Source organism: Plodia interpunctella, chromosome 15 (assembly GCF_027563975.2).
Source record: "Plodia interpunctella isolate USDA-ARS_2022_Savannah chromosome 15, ilPloInte3.2, whole genome shotgun sequence".
In the NCBI taxonomy this organism is placed as follows: Eukaryota; Metazoa; Arthropoda; class Insecta; order Lepidoptera; family Pyralidae; genus Plodia; species Plodia interpunctella.
The window spans coordinates 9605550-9619836 of NC_071308.1; the positions used below are offsets into that span (position 1 = coordinate 9605550).

The 14287-nt window shown below is 39.9% G+C and overlaps 1 protein-coding gene across 3 annotated transcripts in view; it reads left to right on the top strand.

The window, feature by feature from the left end:
• The window catches only part of LOC128675740 (fibrillin-2-like), a 46580-nt gene that overhangs the window by 24964 nt on the left and 7329 nt on the right, over positions 1–14287 (top strand). For 2 of the 3 annotated variants that reach the window (XM_053755343.2, XM_053755342.1), the window contains exons 15-45: positions 269–482; positions 729–833; positions 915–1174; positions 1540–1723; positions 2648–2755; positions 2950–3119; positions 3423–3555; positions 3815–3973; positions 4211–4394; positions 4505–4649; positions 4929–5079; positions 5384–5536; positions 5844–6024; positions 6488–6677; positions 7134–7307; positions 7639–7805; positions 8194–8333; positions 8668–8784; positions 8988–9134; positions 9383–9499; positions 9693–9796; positions 9902–10163; positions 10384–10708; positions 10857–11090; positions 11351–11520; positions 11654–11855; positions 12029–12148; positions 12432–12589; positions 12994–13094; positions 13273–13512; positions 14002–14221. In XM_053755343.2, the coding sequence (XP_053611318.1) occupies positions 269–482; positions 729–833; positions 915–1174; positions 1540–1723; positions 2648–2755; positions 2950–3119; positions 3423–3555; positions 3815–3973; positions 4211–4394; positions 4505–4649; positions 4929–5079; positions 5384–5536; positions 5844–6024; positions 6488–6677; positions 7134–7307; positions 7639–7805; positions 8194–8333; positions 8668–8784; positions 8988–9134; positions 9383–9499; positions 9693–9796; positions 9902–10163; positions 10384–10708; positions 10857–11090; positions 11351–11520; positions 11654–11855; positions 12029–12148; positions 12432–12589; positions 12994–13094; positions 13273–13512; positions 14002–14221 (5335 nt within the window). The remainder of the gene's footprint in view (positions 1–268; positions 483–728; positions 834–914; positions 1175–1539; positions 1724–2647; positions 2756–2949; positions 3120–3422; positions 3556–3814; positions 3974–4210; positions 4395–4504; positions 4650–4928; positions 5080–5383; positions 5537–5843; positions 6025–6487; positions 6678–7133; positions 7308–7638; positions 7806–8193; positions 8334–8667; positions 8785–8987; positions 9135–9382; positions 9500–9692; positions 9797–9901; positions 10164–10383; positions 10709–10856; positions 11091–11350; positions 11521–11653; positions 11856–12028; positions 12149–12431; positions 12590–12993; positions 13095–13272; positions 13513–14001; positions 14222–14287) is intronic. The other variant, XM_053755346.1, reaches the window with a different exon arrangement.

Sequence of the window (14287 nt, forward strand, 5' to 3'; positions counted from 1 at the left end):
CATCTAGATTATATAAAAAAAAATTGTAACGTTAGGTGTATCACAACTCAAATCACTTGGAAGTATTCAATGTACATTGGCATGTAAAGAGGTTTACCTATTCAATTTGTCTTTACAATTTATATATTTGTGTTCATCGTTCGACAAAACGTCTATTTTTCCAACGTTAAGGAAATGGAATCAATTTTTGTTTCTTGCTCAAGCAAATATTTCCACATTTCTATTTGATGTTCCGTTTGATTAATCAAAACCTGATCTCCTATGTCAGGGCGGTCGTTGCGTAAACAACGAAGGTTCGTTCCAATGCGTGTGCGAAGCGGGCTACCGGCCGACGCCCGAGCGCGGCGCGTGCGTCGACGTGGACGAGTGCGCCGAGCACCCCGACCTCTGCAGGAACGGCCGCTGCCACAACACGCCCGGCTCCTTCAAGTGCGAGTGCAGCGCGGGCTTCACGCTTAGTAATGATGGCAGGACTTGTCTTGGTAAGTTGGAGATCGTTGCGGCCAAAGGCCGGAGATTGTGAATTTTCTGAAATTATTTTGACTAACTAGTCTATTATTTATGTTTATTCAAACTTTATTGCAAAATATACAATTTATTACTAAAACATTATCTAACATTAGTTAACCATTGGGTCAAAAAGAACAGTAATATTATACTTAAGTAGTAAAAGTATTAAAACAGAGTAGACATAAGTTTGAATGAATACATATTTTCGTCTCTTGCAGATGAGATTCAAGATTTGTGCTACGAAAAATATGAAGATGGTCATTGTTCTGGACCTGGTTCTACCCCAGTTACGAGATCTCAATGTTGCTGTAGCTCTAGTAAAGGTACGTATTTTACACTACTCTTCTTCATAACTAATTATTACAAACTCTTCAGAGATACTAATATATTTTTTAATATTACAGGCCTCCATTTAGGTTGGGGAGTTTCATGCAAAGAGTGTCCAAGACACGGAACCAAAGAATACGAAGTCCTATGTCCATCTGGTCCCAGCAAAGACAACGGTGGGGCAGACATCAATGAATGTACTATGATCCCCGGCATTTGCCAACATGGAACTTGCGAGAACCTCGAACCCGGGTACAAATGTATCTGCGACCCTGGTTACCATTCCGATGGAGACAATATTTGTAGGGATATCGATGAGTGCGACATGTATCAGTCGGTAAGCTATTCTTTAATCATAATTTAATTAATCATAATATTTAAAGGTTGTGAGTTTATCATGATTCTGACACCACTTCAATAATATAGTACGGCGTTAAATTATAAGGTCATGAGTTTTTCTCAATTATGTCAGCTTGCAAACAGAACTTATTGTTAATGAATAAATACAGCTTCCATACAGACAGGTATCTTTGGACAATGACAGCATGAGCATTGTTAAATTTAACCTTGGCGTTAAATTATTTTAGAAAATTGTTGGATATATATTTATTTAAATGTTTGATAAATTTGTTATAATATAATTTTGTGTGTTGTTCAGTCAAAACATCCAGATTACTTAGTTTAATTAATTTCCTCTGACAGCACTGCACGGGCGGCCAGTGCCGCAACACGATGGGCAGCTTCACGTGCGTCTGTCCGCCCGGCACCAGGTTCGAGCCCGACGAACAGATCTGCCGAGACATAGACGAGTGTGAGGGTGAGGTTATTTTCATCGTCAGGGATTATGACCGGGGCGACATCCCCCCCATGTACCCCGGCACTGCAGGTTACAACCTTTGATGAAAGAGCATCCAAACGCTGACAATCATTTGGCATTCAAAAGTATGGTTCGCATTGGTGACTTGCTATTGGGAGTTGTACACGTAATTTTCTTCTAATTATTTTTTCCTTCTCCTATGTAGCGAATAACATAATTTGAGGAAATGGGCATCTCTTAGGTCAATAAACCTTAGTCCTCATAAACAAGTAAGCTTAAGAATGATACATTGTGGTACTAGCAATAGAAATCGGTATGATTCACATAAGAAATCATAATGATAAGCATTTTAATGCGGCTACATAATAAGTACAAATCGATGAAACTACTGATCCTTTAGGTTAAAAAGAGAGAAATTTTCCTCTTGCTGATACTGTCAAGCTGTCATTTGCACTAACATCACTCCACTTGACAGGTAGACCAATGTGAACCAATTTCAGCCAAACGACGCTAACATCGAGCTTTGGCGTGACTTCCATATTCTTTCATCTCTCCAACAACTTTACAACATCAGTAATGTTATTAAAATATCGATTTTAAATCACAGCTCATGCAATCGATCACAGCATTGCTTGCAGTTCATTAATAGCTAATTGATTAATTTAAACTTAATCTTAGTAACATGGAAAAATTTACGATCTGGTTTGGTTACTAAATTAATTAGAACAAGAGAAACGTGAAGAAGGAAGTAGAGTAATAATAATAATAAGGGAATATTGTTATTAAAAAGTCGGAGGCATAATAGTATTTTCCAAATTTTTAACAACCAATATCTAATGATAACTGTTTGCTTCTTTTAAGTTGTTACTAAGATATTGCAGCTGAAGCTGTTAGATTGGAAAGATACCAATAAAAGCGAACATCTTGCAAGCCAACTCGGCACCTTCTCACAAATCTAATTTTCTGTTGTTATATCGATGTGTTGTGTTGTAGAGCTGACCAACCCCTGCGACAACGGACGTTGTATCAACACTCATGGAAGTTATGAATGCGAGTGTGAACATGGATTCGTATTGGACGCGACGGCGCAACACTGTCTTGGTAAGTATAATTTTAAAACGCTCAGTAGATTGCTAAATCTTTTAGAAATTATTAAAACACCAAAATAATAATACATCAATATGTAATATATGTGTGTACTCAGACATATTAGATTTTGAAAGGAAAAAAATCAGGACCATACATATCACACAATGTCCCACATCCTATATACGTCCTCTACCTATAATGATCAGACAATCGTCGCGGGTCCTGTTGGCGTCGAGTGGTGGATGGTCAGTGTGAGGCGGCGTCTCCGCTGCCGCTGCTGCGCCAGGAGTGCTGCTGCAGCGTGGGGCTGGCGTGGGGGTCGCCCTGCGAGACCTGCGAGCCTGAGCACTGCCCGTGCGAGAAGGGATTCGCTAAGGTATGCTCATTAATGTAAAAAAATTTAATATGGCATATCGATTCCTTCTTATCGATTTCAATGACGGCGATTTTCGACAATAGTAGAAAGATAAAGTAGTAGATAGATTAAATAATTATACTTTTACATTACTAAAAAGCCAATGGTTCGAAGTGCGATCCCGTATACCCGTTACACATCGGTAACCACTTCCCTTTTTTTAAGTCAGTTAATAAAGATTATGTTGGTTTTGTCGTAGGTGTTTTGCAATTTTAACGTTTAGTGGGTCAATTGAAAAAGCTAAGATTTTAGTGAATTCCACAGTTTGATGGAGCAACCTGCCGCGATGTGGACGAATGCAAGCTGGACCCCGACCTCTGTATCGGCGGGAAGTGTGTCAACACTGACGGCTCCTACCACTGCGAGTGCCCACATGGACTGACCCTTGATTCTACTGGTAAGTATAGTATAACTGATGCTGACTAATGAAACTCTTAGTTTCTCATGTTTTCTTGTTAGAAGGATCCTATAGAGCTTAATCAGCTTGATGTATAACTTTAAATACGATTTTAAGTTGTAGGAGGTTGTTTAAGATTTTGTATGCAATTAAATTAAAAATTGAATCCTAATACCGTAGCATTTTTTGAATTGATTTTTGCCTCAGATATACAGTTCAGTATCAGTACAGTCTGTTATACAGTTTAACCAATTTCCAGGTAACCGCTGCATGGACACACGAGTTGAGTACTGCTACACAGATTACATCGGCGGTCGCTGTGTGAACCCTCTCAGAGAAGTACACAAGACTGTCTGCTGCTGTTCAGCGCTGGGCAAAGCCTGGGGAGATAGCCGCTGTGAACCTTGTCCTAAGAAAGGTAATATTGTTAGACACAATTCCCTGAGACAATATGTGCTGTTTAATGTAGAATTTAAATAATTGAATAGATTGAGAAATTAAATCTGTCAATTATAGATCAAAATACTTAGCAAGCATTCTACTGAGCTAAGTCTAGTTGTAATATTTTATGGTAAACCTTTTTGTGCAGTAAAATGTTATTGAATTCAAAGAAAACCTTTAAATTGTATATCTAAAAAATATTGTTCTATTACAGGAACGGACTCGTATCGAAATCTATGCATGAACACAGACACCGTGCTAGGTCCGTCAGGTCCTGGCGACAGCAGACCCTACGGCAAGAACGACAACATGACAGACCTCTTTAAAGACCTGGAGTTCCCTCCGACGTCTATTGATGGGTATCCTCACAGACCAGGAGGTGGAAATATGAATGACAGGTAAGACAACATTCAAAGAGACAACATTGTAGAAGTCCTTCAATTATATTCCTTGATATTTTTTTTTTATGGTTTGCATTATATTCTCTTTGTATAACTTTTATTTTCAGCTTTTGGAATTCAGTGGACGGCAACTTCATACCAGGTCACGTGGATGTGAACGAGTGCTCAGCTTTCCCTGGTCTTTGTGGTCACGGCCGCTGCAGGAACCTAATGGGATCATTCACATGTGATTGTTATAGAGGATACGAAAAGGTAGATCTAACAGGTTCTCAAAAACTTTGTTAGTCTAACAGAGCTCAAAAACTCCAAAATCAGATGACACATAATTATTCTTATCGATTACCCTAGTCTACACCTGTTAAAGTTTTCAAGACTCTTTACTCGTATCTTTGTTCTACAATAGTAAACTAGAGTTGATACTAGATTTATAAAGTTCGTTTTTGATAATACCGCTACACCATTACTAAAATTCATCATCTTATCGTTTCCTAATATGATCGATAAGATTTATATCTTGTTTTTTGTGTCAAGGGACCCAAAAACCACTCGTGCGTGGACGTGAACGAGTGCGAAATAATCGATGACGTGTGCGGCTCGGGCGAGTGTCGCAACACGGAGGGCAGCTTCACGTGCCACTGCCACCCCGGACACAAGTCCAGCGAGCTCTCCAAAGTCTGTGTCGGTGAGTATTGCATCTTCTGTCACTATATCTCTTTTCTACAAAGCGTCAGAGCCCAGCATCCACATTCTTACTACTTTTTTCATTTCACATGGTCTTTGGTCATCCTCAGAGTCAAAATCAACAAATTTATTCAGAAATAACAACTTTACAGGCACGTTTTCTCGTCAGAACGACCATTGCTGAGAAGAAATGCCAAAAGAAACTTGTTTAATTATCATGTAGTTAGTTGTCAGTTAGCTCGCGTGTCATTTTTGTCGACATCAGAAAGAGTGAAAAGCGTATAAACAGCCACTTGTATTTCCAGACATCGACGAATGTGAAGAAACCCCAAGCCTGTGTCGCGGCGGCCGCTGTGTCAACACTCCCGGGTCCTTCCGCTGTGAATGTGGAGCTGGCATGGAGCTGGCGCCTGACAGGCTCTCTTGCAAGGATGTGGACGAGTGCTCTATTACAAGTGGTAAATATTAATCAGATACATAACACCAATGAAAAAATACTGTGATAATGACAATGCTTTCAAAGATATGACAAAAATAAAATCACATATTTTTGGACTCGTCCAAACGCTCCATACTAAATCATACTATGTTTGTTCGATAGCTATCTTAATTATTAACAACAAGTACAAATATTTTTGCCCGTGATAGAAATCGAACCTAGCACCTCCAGTTAGCGGACGGTCGTGGCTTAGTGGTCTACGCCACGAAGGTCGTTTAATCAATTAGTAATCTTCAGGAACTGTACAAAATTTACAACAATTCCAGGTATTTGCAGCAACGGCGCCTGTGAGAACCTGATGGGCACGTACCAATGCGTGTGCGACGAAGGTTACGCGCAGTCCACGGTGAAGTCCCACTGTGAGGACATCGACGAGTGTTCCGAGGACTCCACCAGATGCCAGCACGAGTGCATCAACACACCTGGATCTTATCACTGCACTTGCAGGTGCGTATTTTGGAGCCTGAGCTTCAAAATAAGTGTATTTTTAATAAAGTAATTCAAAATGTTTCGTGTCAATGAAAAATTTTTAACGTGATATCCTGAATATGATTGTTTTCTATTTAGAAGATGATATAGCGCTCGTGATTGATTATAGTTTCGGTTCATAATAAAAACTAAAAGCATATAAATCAGGGTATAATTTTAATCCGTCTATTGAAATAACAGTCATGTGAATGAAATGTATATAATTCTTTCTATTCCCGTGAGAGAATATTGGCAAAAACCCAAGGGAATTCCGTGAGAGAAAATTGCCAATAAACAGAGAAAATCGTGACTCGTCAAATGAGGAAAAACACAAGGAAGCAAACATAGATACATTAACTTACTTGTGTTTTTATTTAAAATAGAAAATCATCAATAAAACCTAAACGATCATTGTAATGAATCGATATTGTACTATCACCAGAGACGGCTGGCACTTGCGCGCGGACGGGCGCACGTGCCGCGACGTGGACGAGTGCGCGGGCGGCGCGCGCGTGTGCGGCGGCGGCGAGTGCCGCAACACGCCCGGCTCGTACCGCTGCACGTGCGGCGACGGGCTGCTGCCCTCCGACGGCGGCAAGCCTACGTGCCAGGACGTCGACGAGTGTGCCGATGTGAGTGCTGTCTCTGTCTCTCTCTCATTTGATTATATTAATCTAATTTTCTTAATCTAATTTACTTCTAAGATCGGCTTACCAATGTGGTAAGACGATCTTAACAAATTTTCGTCCGAATTTTTCAGATATGAAAGATGACGATGAGTGGAACAAAATGTGGTTACTATGGTGATCTGAAACAAATACACTTATTGTTTACCTACTAGCTTTTGCTCGCGGCTTCGCCCGCGATAATATGCCACGGGAACAGTTGTTTTTTCGGAATGAATCATACCCTATGTCCTTCTTCATAGGTACTTAAAATTATATGTTTGCAAAATTTCAAGAACATTGATTGAATATAGATAGAGCGTGAAGTGGTAACAAAGGAACAAACTTACTTTCGTATTTATAATATTCGTTAGGATTTATTATCCGGTACTTATATTCGCAACTTTTGCTTCTCAATGTCAGATACCGGACTTGTGCGGCGCCGGGGAGTGCCACAACACGATTGGTAGCTTCGTGTGCATGTGCCCGGACGGGTACAGCGTGAAGCCGGAGCAGGGCCCCGCGTGCACGGATGACGACGAGTGCGAACTGGGCACCTGCGACTGCCATCCTGCTGCTGACTGCATCAACTTACCTGTGAGACTTATTTATTATTTATTTGCCAATTTCGATACACATTAAACTTGTAGATTATATGATAGAAATGAGTACAAGGGTGCTACTTATCTACTCGTATATATCTATTATATGTACATATAACAAAATTGTAAGTAGGAGATGTACTATTTCTGTACGTAGAAGAAAAATAATTATGGGGTATTTTTATGGGACTACTAGAAGACAAAGCAATTAAAAAAAAATTGTCTATGTTATAATGCCGACGTGAATATATTAATTCCGCAGCATGTATGACTGCTTTTATTTATCTCAATGAAAAATGCATTAAAATCGTGTATTTGTCCTCCAGGGGTCGTTCCAATGCCGCTGCAGAGACGGCTGGCGCGGCGACGGCTCCGAGTGTGAGGACGTGGACGAATGTCTGACCAATAATGGCGGGTGTCACCCGAGGGCGACCTGTAGGAACACTGATGGATCTTTCATGTGTCTATGCGACACAGGATATAAGGGAGACGGGTAACATACGTATAATTTATTCTAATTTTGTGCCTTGTGTGTCTGATTGATGAGAAGTATTCAATTTTAGTTTCCGTAATTTTCGATTGAAAAAAATTAGATTAGCTTTATTTTAAAGTAAGGACAAGGAGGTCAGCAACAAGGAGGTCTAAATTAAAATTTTAATTGATATTACATTTTATTAAATTAAGTTAATAAAAAGAGAAATGAGTGGATTTAACATTGACGGTTTTGTTGTCATGTAGTGTAGAAGTAGCTTCAGGAGATATTATATTAGATATTATTACATGGCGACCCTGCCAGTCAGCGCAGCGCTGTGCATGAAAGTGATTTATTTATAATTATTGCAAGGTTTTTTTTTTCTAAACAATAATTCCCTTGCTACCAGCTACTCGTGTGTTGACATCGACGAATGCGCCAACGATCCTACTTTGTGTGAGAACGGCCACTGCATCAACACGCCCGGCGGGTACGAGTGTGACTGTGATGTAGGCTTCACCAAGTCTAACGATGGACGCTCTTGTCTCGGTAAGTGTATTTTTGAAAACAGTATCTTCCTTTTTTCGGGTGCGTTGTTGTTAACACTGGTGTCAGATTTTATTCAAGTCTTCAATCAATATTAGATCCCATAAAACTATGGGAGTACAATGAGTTTTTCAAAAAAAATGCTTCAAGGTACTGATCTGCAAAAAAAGTAAAGTTTTTTTAAACTTATTACAAGAAACATGTAACTTCAAGAAGAAATTTAGCTGATTTTTAAAAAGTCTATTCTTTTATGTAATTGTATATTTCAGAAGATTGTTCATTTAATTTCTGCATTATATAATCTGATTGTCGGTAAATTTTATCCTGTTTGTTACAGATATGGACGAGTGTGCGACGTTCCACAACGTGTGTGTGTTCGGTCGCTGCGTCAACACTTACGGCATGTTCAAGTGTCTCTGCGACAAGGGTTACCAATCTGACAGCGTTGATGATTGTGAGAAATTATTCCAAAATTATTTCATCATCATTACTGATTTTACCTTTTATTTTTATATCATCATTATACAATATAAATTAGCTATCAAAGAAAATATTGCATTTTACTACATTTGAAATTCAAGTTTTAACACAATTAAATACTGAAATGCACTATATTTGTTGAACCTGGTGGTTTATAGATTCTTAATTCTTTTCTAGTAATGCCGGGCTTCAACTGCACGGACGTGGATGAGTGCAAGTCGCCGCAGTCTTGCCAGTACGGGGAGTGCGTCAACACTCAGGGTTCCTACATCTGCCGCTGTCCGCCCAACTACGATCTGGTCTCTGAGGGCACTGCTTGCTATGGTATATCTTCTTTAATCAAAGCATTTATTCAGAAATTAGATTTTGACAGGCACTTTTTGAAATCGAATTTTAGATTTTCCTAAGATTCGATTCGAGACTATTGTAAACAAAATGGAGTACAAAAGCAACTGTGTATAGTAATTAATTGGTGTTCGCTAACGGAGTTACTCAAGGTAGACTACTAGATCCACTAATATCTATATTTTTCCAAAGTATACAAGTAATTTAAGATCCTCGATGTATCTCAGACTCCAGGAAAGCTCAATGCTACGGCAAAGTGGATTTGAGGTCGGGCACGGAGAGGTGTCGAGATGGAGACGAGCTCTCTGAAGACGGTACAATGGCTGCTTGCTGCTGTTCTGTTGGTAAGTAGACTGATATATTTTTTTAATTTACTAGTGACACTTATTGTGGAGATTAATGACCTGAATTACTATGATCATCGAATGATTTTATGATTCATAATTTTTCTTGACATCATTATCTAATGAGTCAAACTATTATTAGTGTGTCTTGTATTTTCTTGTGTTTTTGAAGTATTGATATGTTTTGTATCAGGTGCTGCATGGGGTAACTACTGCGATCTTTGTCCCGAGCCTGGATCTGAAGCATACAGACAGCTCTGCCCTGGAGGACCTGGATACCAACCTGTTTTGGAACCGGTTAGTATTCATTTTCTTACATTATTTTATTTATTTGTCTTTTAGGTATAGAAATTCTCCGTTTAATAAGATGTACCATTGAACTTGTATTGTTTTTCTTTTTAGCCATCATACGTAGTAACCCTGGCGGATATCGATGAATGCGCCCAACACCCAGCTCTCTGCGAACATGGAACTTGCACAAATACTTTCGGCTCCTTCGTTTGTACTTGTGGTGATGGTTGGCAACTCACTGAAGATGAACAACGATGTGTGGACATTGACGAATGCGCTACTCCTAACATATGTGGCCCTGGTATCTGCAGGAACATGGCCGGGTCGTACGTCTGTTTATGCCCTGAAGGATATGTGGCTATGCCTAACAATAGTAAGTAACTATATAACTATTACCTAAGAAAACTGGAAGCTGAGGAAAAATACCCAACTGAATATTTCCAATGAAGAGTTTAGTTTAGATCTACGAAAGCGTCATTCCGAATTTATTGATTTGAATTATAAGAAAATGAGCTAAACAAATGCTGAATTAGTAATAAGAGATCCAGGTCTCTCTAGATTTACTTCTACTGATGATGTTTTGTTTCTTTCAGAGGAATGCGTGGATGTACGGCAACGGCAATGCTATCTCGACTGGGACGAAGACAGAGAGCGTTGTTCCAACCCAATTGGAGTTCCGCAAACCAAGCTGGTCTGCTGTTGTTCTGTTGGCAAAGCTTGGGGAGCTCCCTGTGACGCTTGTCCAGAACCATCTTCTCAGGAACACATGGCTCTGTGCGGAACTAAACCTGGATTATATTATAATCCGGTCACAAATGAGACGAAACCGATCAATGAGTGCGATATTATGCCGCAGTTGTGCAAGCCGGGAAGATGCCATGACACGATGAGTGGATTTGAATGTGGTTGCGACCGAGGGTACGTACGAGTTTTGTTTTTAATCTTTCATTTTACCGTCAGGTTATTTATAACGACTTTATACTTTGTTTTCGTTTATTATTTTATATCCTTTTTTCAGTATATTGTTGCTAATTAGTGTATTCATATTTTAATTTAATGGTTACAGCTACACCCACGACAATACCTCCCATCTTTGCCGTGACGTTGACGAGTGCGTGACGGGCTCAGCTCGTTGTCGCGGTCTGGCCCAATGTGTCAACGTACCTGGAGCTTACGAGTGCCGTTGTCCTCCTGGATACCGATTGAGTCCATCCCTGGATGAGTGTGAAGATATCAATGAATGTGATGACTCCAAACTATGTGAACACGGGGAGTGCAGGAATACCGTCGGATCTTATAAGTGAGTATTTCTTATTCTATTTCTATCTATCGAATCTAAGGAAGACTGTGCAGTAGTTCCTCCTCGTGAGTGAATGGAATGCAAAAGTAATGAGATAAAATTAATGAACGAATACATTTTTGGAGGAGTCTGACAGATGACACCATTCAGAAACAAAATAGAAAACCTGATTAATTAATTTTAAGTAAGCGATTAATTCGAAACGTTCTAAAAGAGTACTCTGTCGATCCTTTTCGAAAAACTTGTAAACTTCGTTCCAGATGCGAATGCAAGCCAGGGTACACGCTCCGCGACAACGCTTGTCGAGACGTGGACGAGTGCGCCCGACCGCGCCCGATGTGCCGCAACGGAACTTGTGAGAATCTACCGGGGACTTACATGTGCCACTGCGATGAAGGATTCAAGCCTGGAGCGAACAATGATTGTATTGGTAAGTAAACTGTTAAAGAGACCCTTTGACTGATGAGAATTGTCCGATCAAACTGTGAAATAATCTCGAAAAAGATATTGCATGTTTATCCTTCCTTTTCCGGCTTAAAATTAATATTTGAAAATACTTTCAGATATAAATGAGTGTCGCGAAGGCGGAATGGTTTGCCGCAACGGTCGCTGCCGCAACACAGTGGGATCGTTCCGATGTGAATGCGCTCCTGGATACGTGCTCACTGCGGATGGAAGACACTGCAGAGACGTCGACGAGTGTACAGAGGAATCTCATCCTTGTGGAAGGGAGGGATCTCCATCTTGTACTAATACTATTGGATCGTGAGTAGTTTAACAAATTTTTGCATCATTTGCTGGCTATTTATTCAATGTTCAATCTTATTGTAGTGTCAAACAGAGCTCTGAAATATTTTGTAGTGGTAGAGGTAGTCACAGTTTTCTAGTATATTACCATTCTTTCTGTTATATCAAATTCATCTCTTTCTGCTTCATAGCTATGACTGCTCCTGCGGCAAAGGCTGGCGACTGATCAACAAGCACTGTGTGGACCGCGATGAGTGCAAGGAGCTGCCGTACGTGTGCGCGGGCGGGGAGTGCCGAAACTTCGCCGGCGGGTGAGTCAATGTGTTTATTCATGTCATCTACTTACACGTTTGCCTGTATGGTGGGCATTATTAATTTGCAGATCTTGACTCTGTTTACCCCATAAAGGATATTACTGACATTAAGTAACTCATGGACAAGACTTGACTTTAATTAGCACAATATGAATGGGTTTAATAATAACAACTACTTAATTTGTTTTACTATTTTGAATTTTATTACTACAAACTGAAGTTTTTCCCCCTTCTCAATCTGTTGGGCATGTGTATATATTATTTGCATACATGCTTTTAGATACGTTTGTGACTGTCCATCGGGTTGGCGATTTGACAAGAACCTGGCGGTTTGTGTGGACGAGCGCAAGGAACTCTGCTACGACGAGTGGGAGTCCGGTCGCTGTCACAAGGCCAGGCCGCTGGACTTGGGACGCCCCGAATGCTGTTGTTCAGAAGGTATTTATTTGCCAAAAACATGAGTACAAATAGTCAAAATGAATTAGACCTACACGTTTTACCGAATATAGGTATGCAAATATAAATAAATAAAGAGGAGCATGCTATCCACTACAAATCCAAAACAAAAAAAGAATTATAATGTACTTATACTAGCCCTAAATTCTATCCGAGTCTATGATTAAAGTTAAAGAATAATTTATTTTTCTATCATCAGTGGTAGTTACAAAAATATGTGCCAAGATAATGTTGTTTACATGAAATATAATAAGGCATTCGTATAGAACGCTTACCAAAAAAAAAAAACCGGTCTCTATGTGCATAATTTCTCTACTCATGGGTTGCCGTACCAATAGTCTAAACGACTAATTCGAAACGACTAACAACTAAGTATATTCTGCCAGGTGCTGCGTGGGGCAGGTATTGTGAGCGCTGCCCGTCTCCAGACTCTGCAGAGTTCCTCCGCATCTGCCAAGGTGGAATGGGAAGACCTAATCTTACACAGGTAAATATTTGTTTATATGGAAAATTTATAGAAGCGTTAAGATCTTTTTCGGTTTTAAATTTGCATGTGCGGAAAAATGTAGACAATTGTCTTAATAAACTTCAAGTGGTCACTTTTCTGACTGATCTTAATCTTATGTCTCCAGTTCGCAAAGCTTCATTCTTTTTACCATTATCAGGATCTGGACGAATGCACAGTCCGCCCCGATGTCTGCAAGGGCGGTCGTTGCGTCAACACCGATGGCTCCTTCCGCTGCGAATGTCCTGACGGCTACGTCCTGGACGAGTCTGGTCTCGAATGTGTTGACGCTGACGAGTGTGCCTCAGACCCCAGAATTTGTGGCAATGGAACGTGTTCCAACACTCCTGGAGGATACGATTGTACTTGCAACTTTGGATTCACTGAGGGACCTGATCATGTAAGTATTTATTGTGTAGGATATTTATTGTGAGGTATGGAAGTTAATTTTTCATTAATTCAATTTTTACTGTGTCTCTTTATATTTGTGAATGTGTCCATAAATTTGTACTTAATAAATACAGTTCTGTTATAAGATCTCTGGTTAAACGTTTTTGAAGTAATTAACAATTTATCATCATTTAATCTCTCATGTTAACAGCATGAGACGACCTCAGTGGCGCAGTGGTAAAGTGCTTGCCTCTGAACTGAGAGGTCCCGGGTTCGATCCCCAATCGGGTCATGATGGAAAATGATCTTTTTCTGATTGGCCCGGGTCTTGGAAGTTTATCTATATATGTATATATTATAAAATATAGTATCGTTGAGTTAGTATCCCATAACATAAGTCTAGAACTTAATTTGGGGCTAGCTCAATCTGTGTAATTTGTCCTAATATATTTATATTTATTTATTTAAGAGATATTAAACCATTATTATTTTCTTTCAGACCTGTGTGGATGTAGACGAATGCGCAGAAGGCGCCCTCTGTTCCTTCCGTTGCCACAACACACCCGGTTCATTCCGCTGCACTTGTCCTTACGGCTACTCCGTGGCTCCCGACGGTATCCACTGCAAAGATATCGACGAGTGCGCCTCGGAAGAAAATAAACCGTGTCGACATGCTTGCGAGAATGTGGTTGGATCTTATGTCTGCAAGTGTCCTGAAGGTAAAATTTTCATGTTTCAGATTGTTAGCAATTTAAACTAAATTTTCAGTACTTTAGATTCGACGT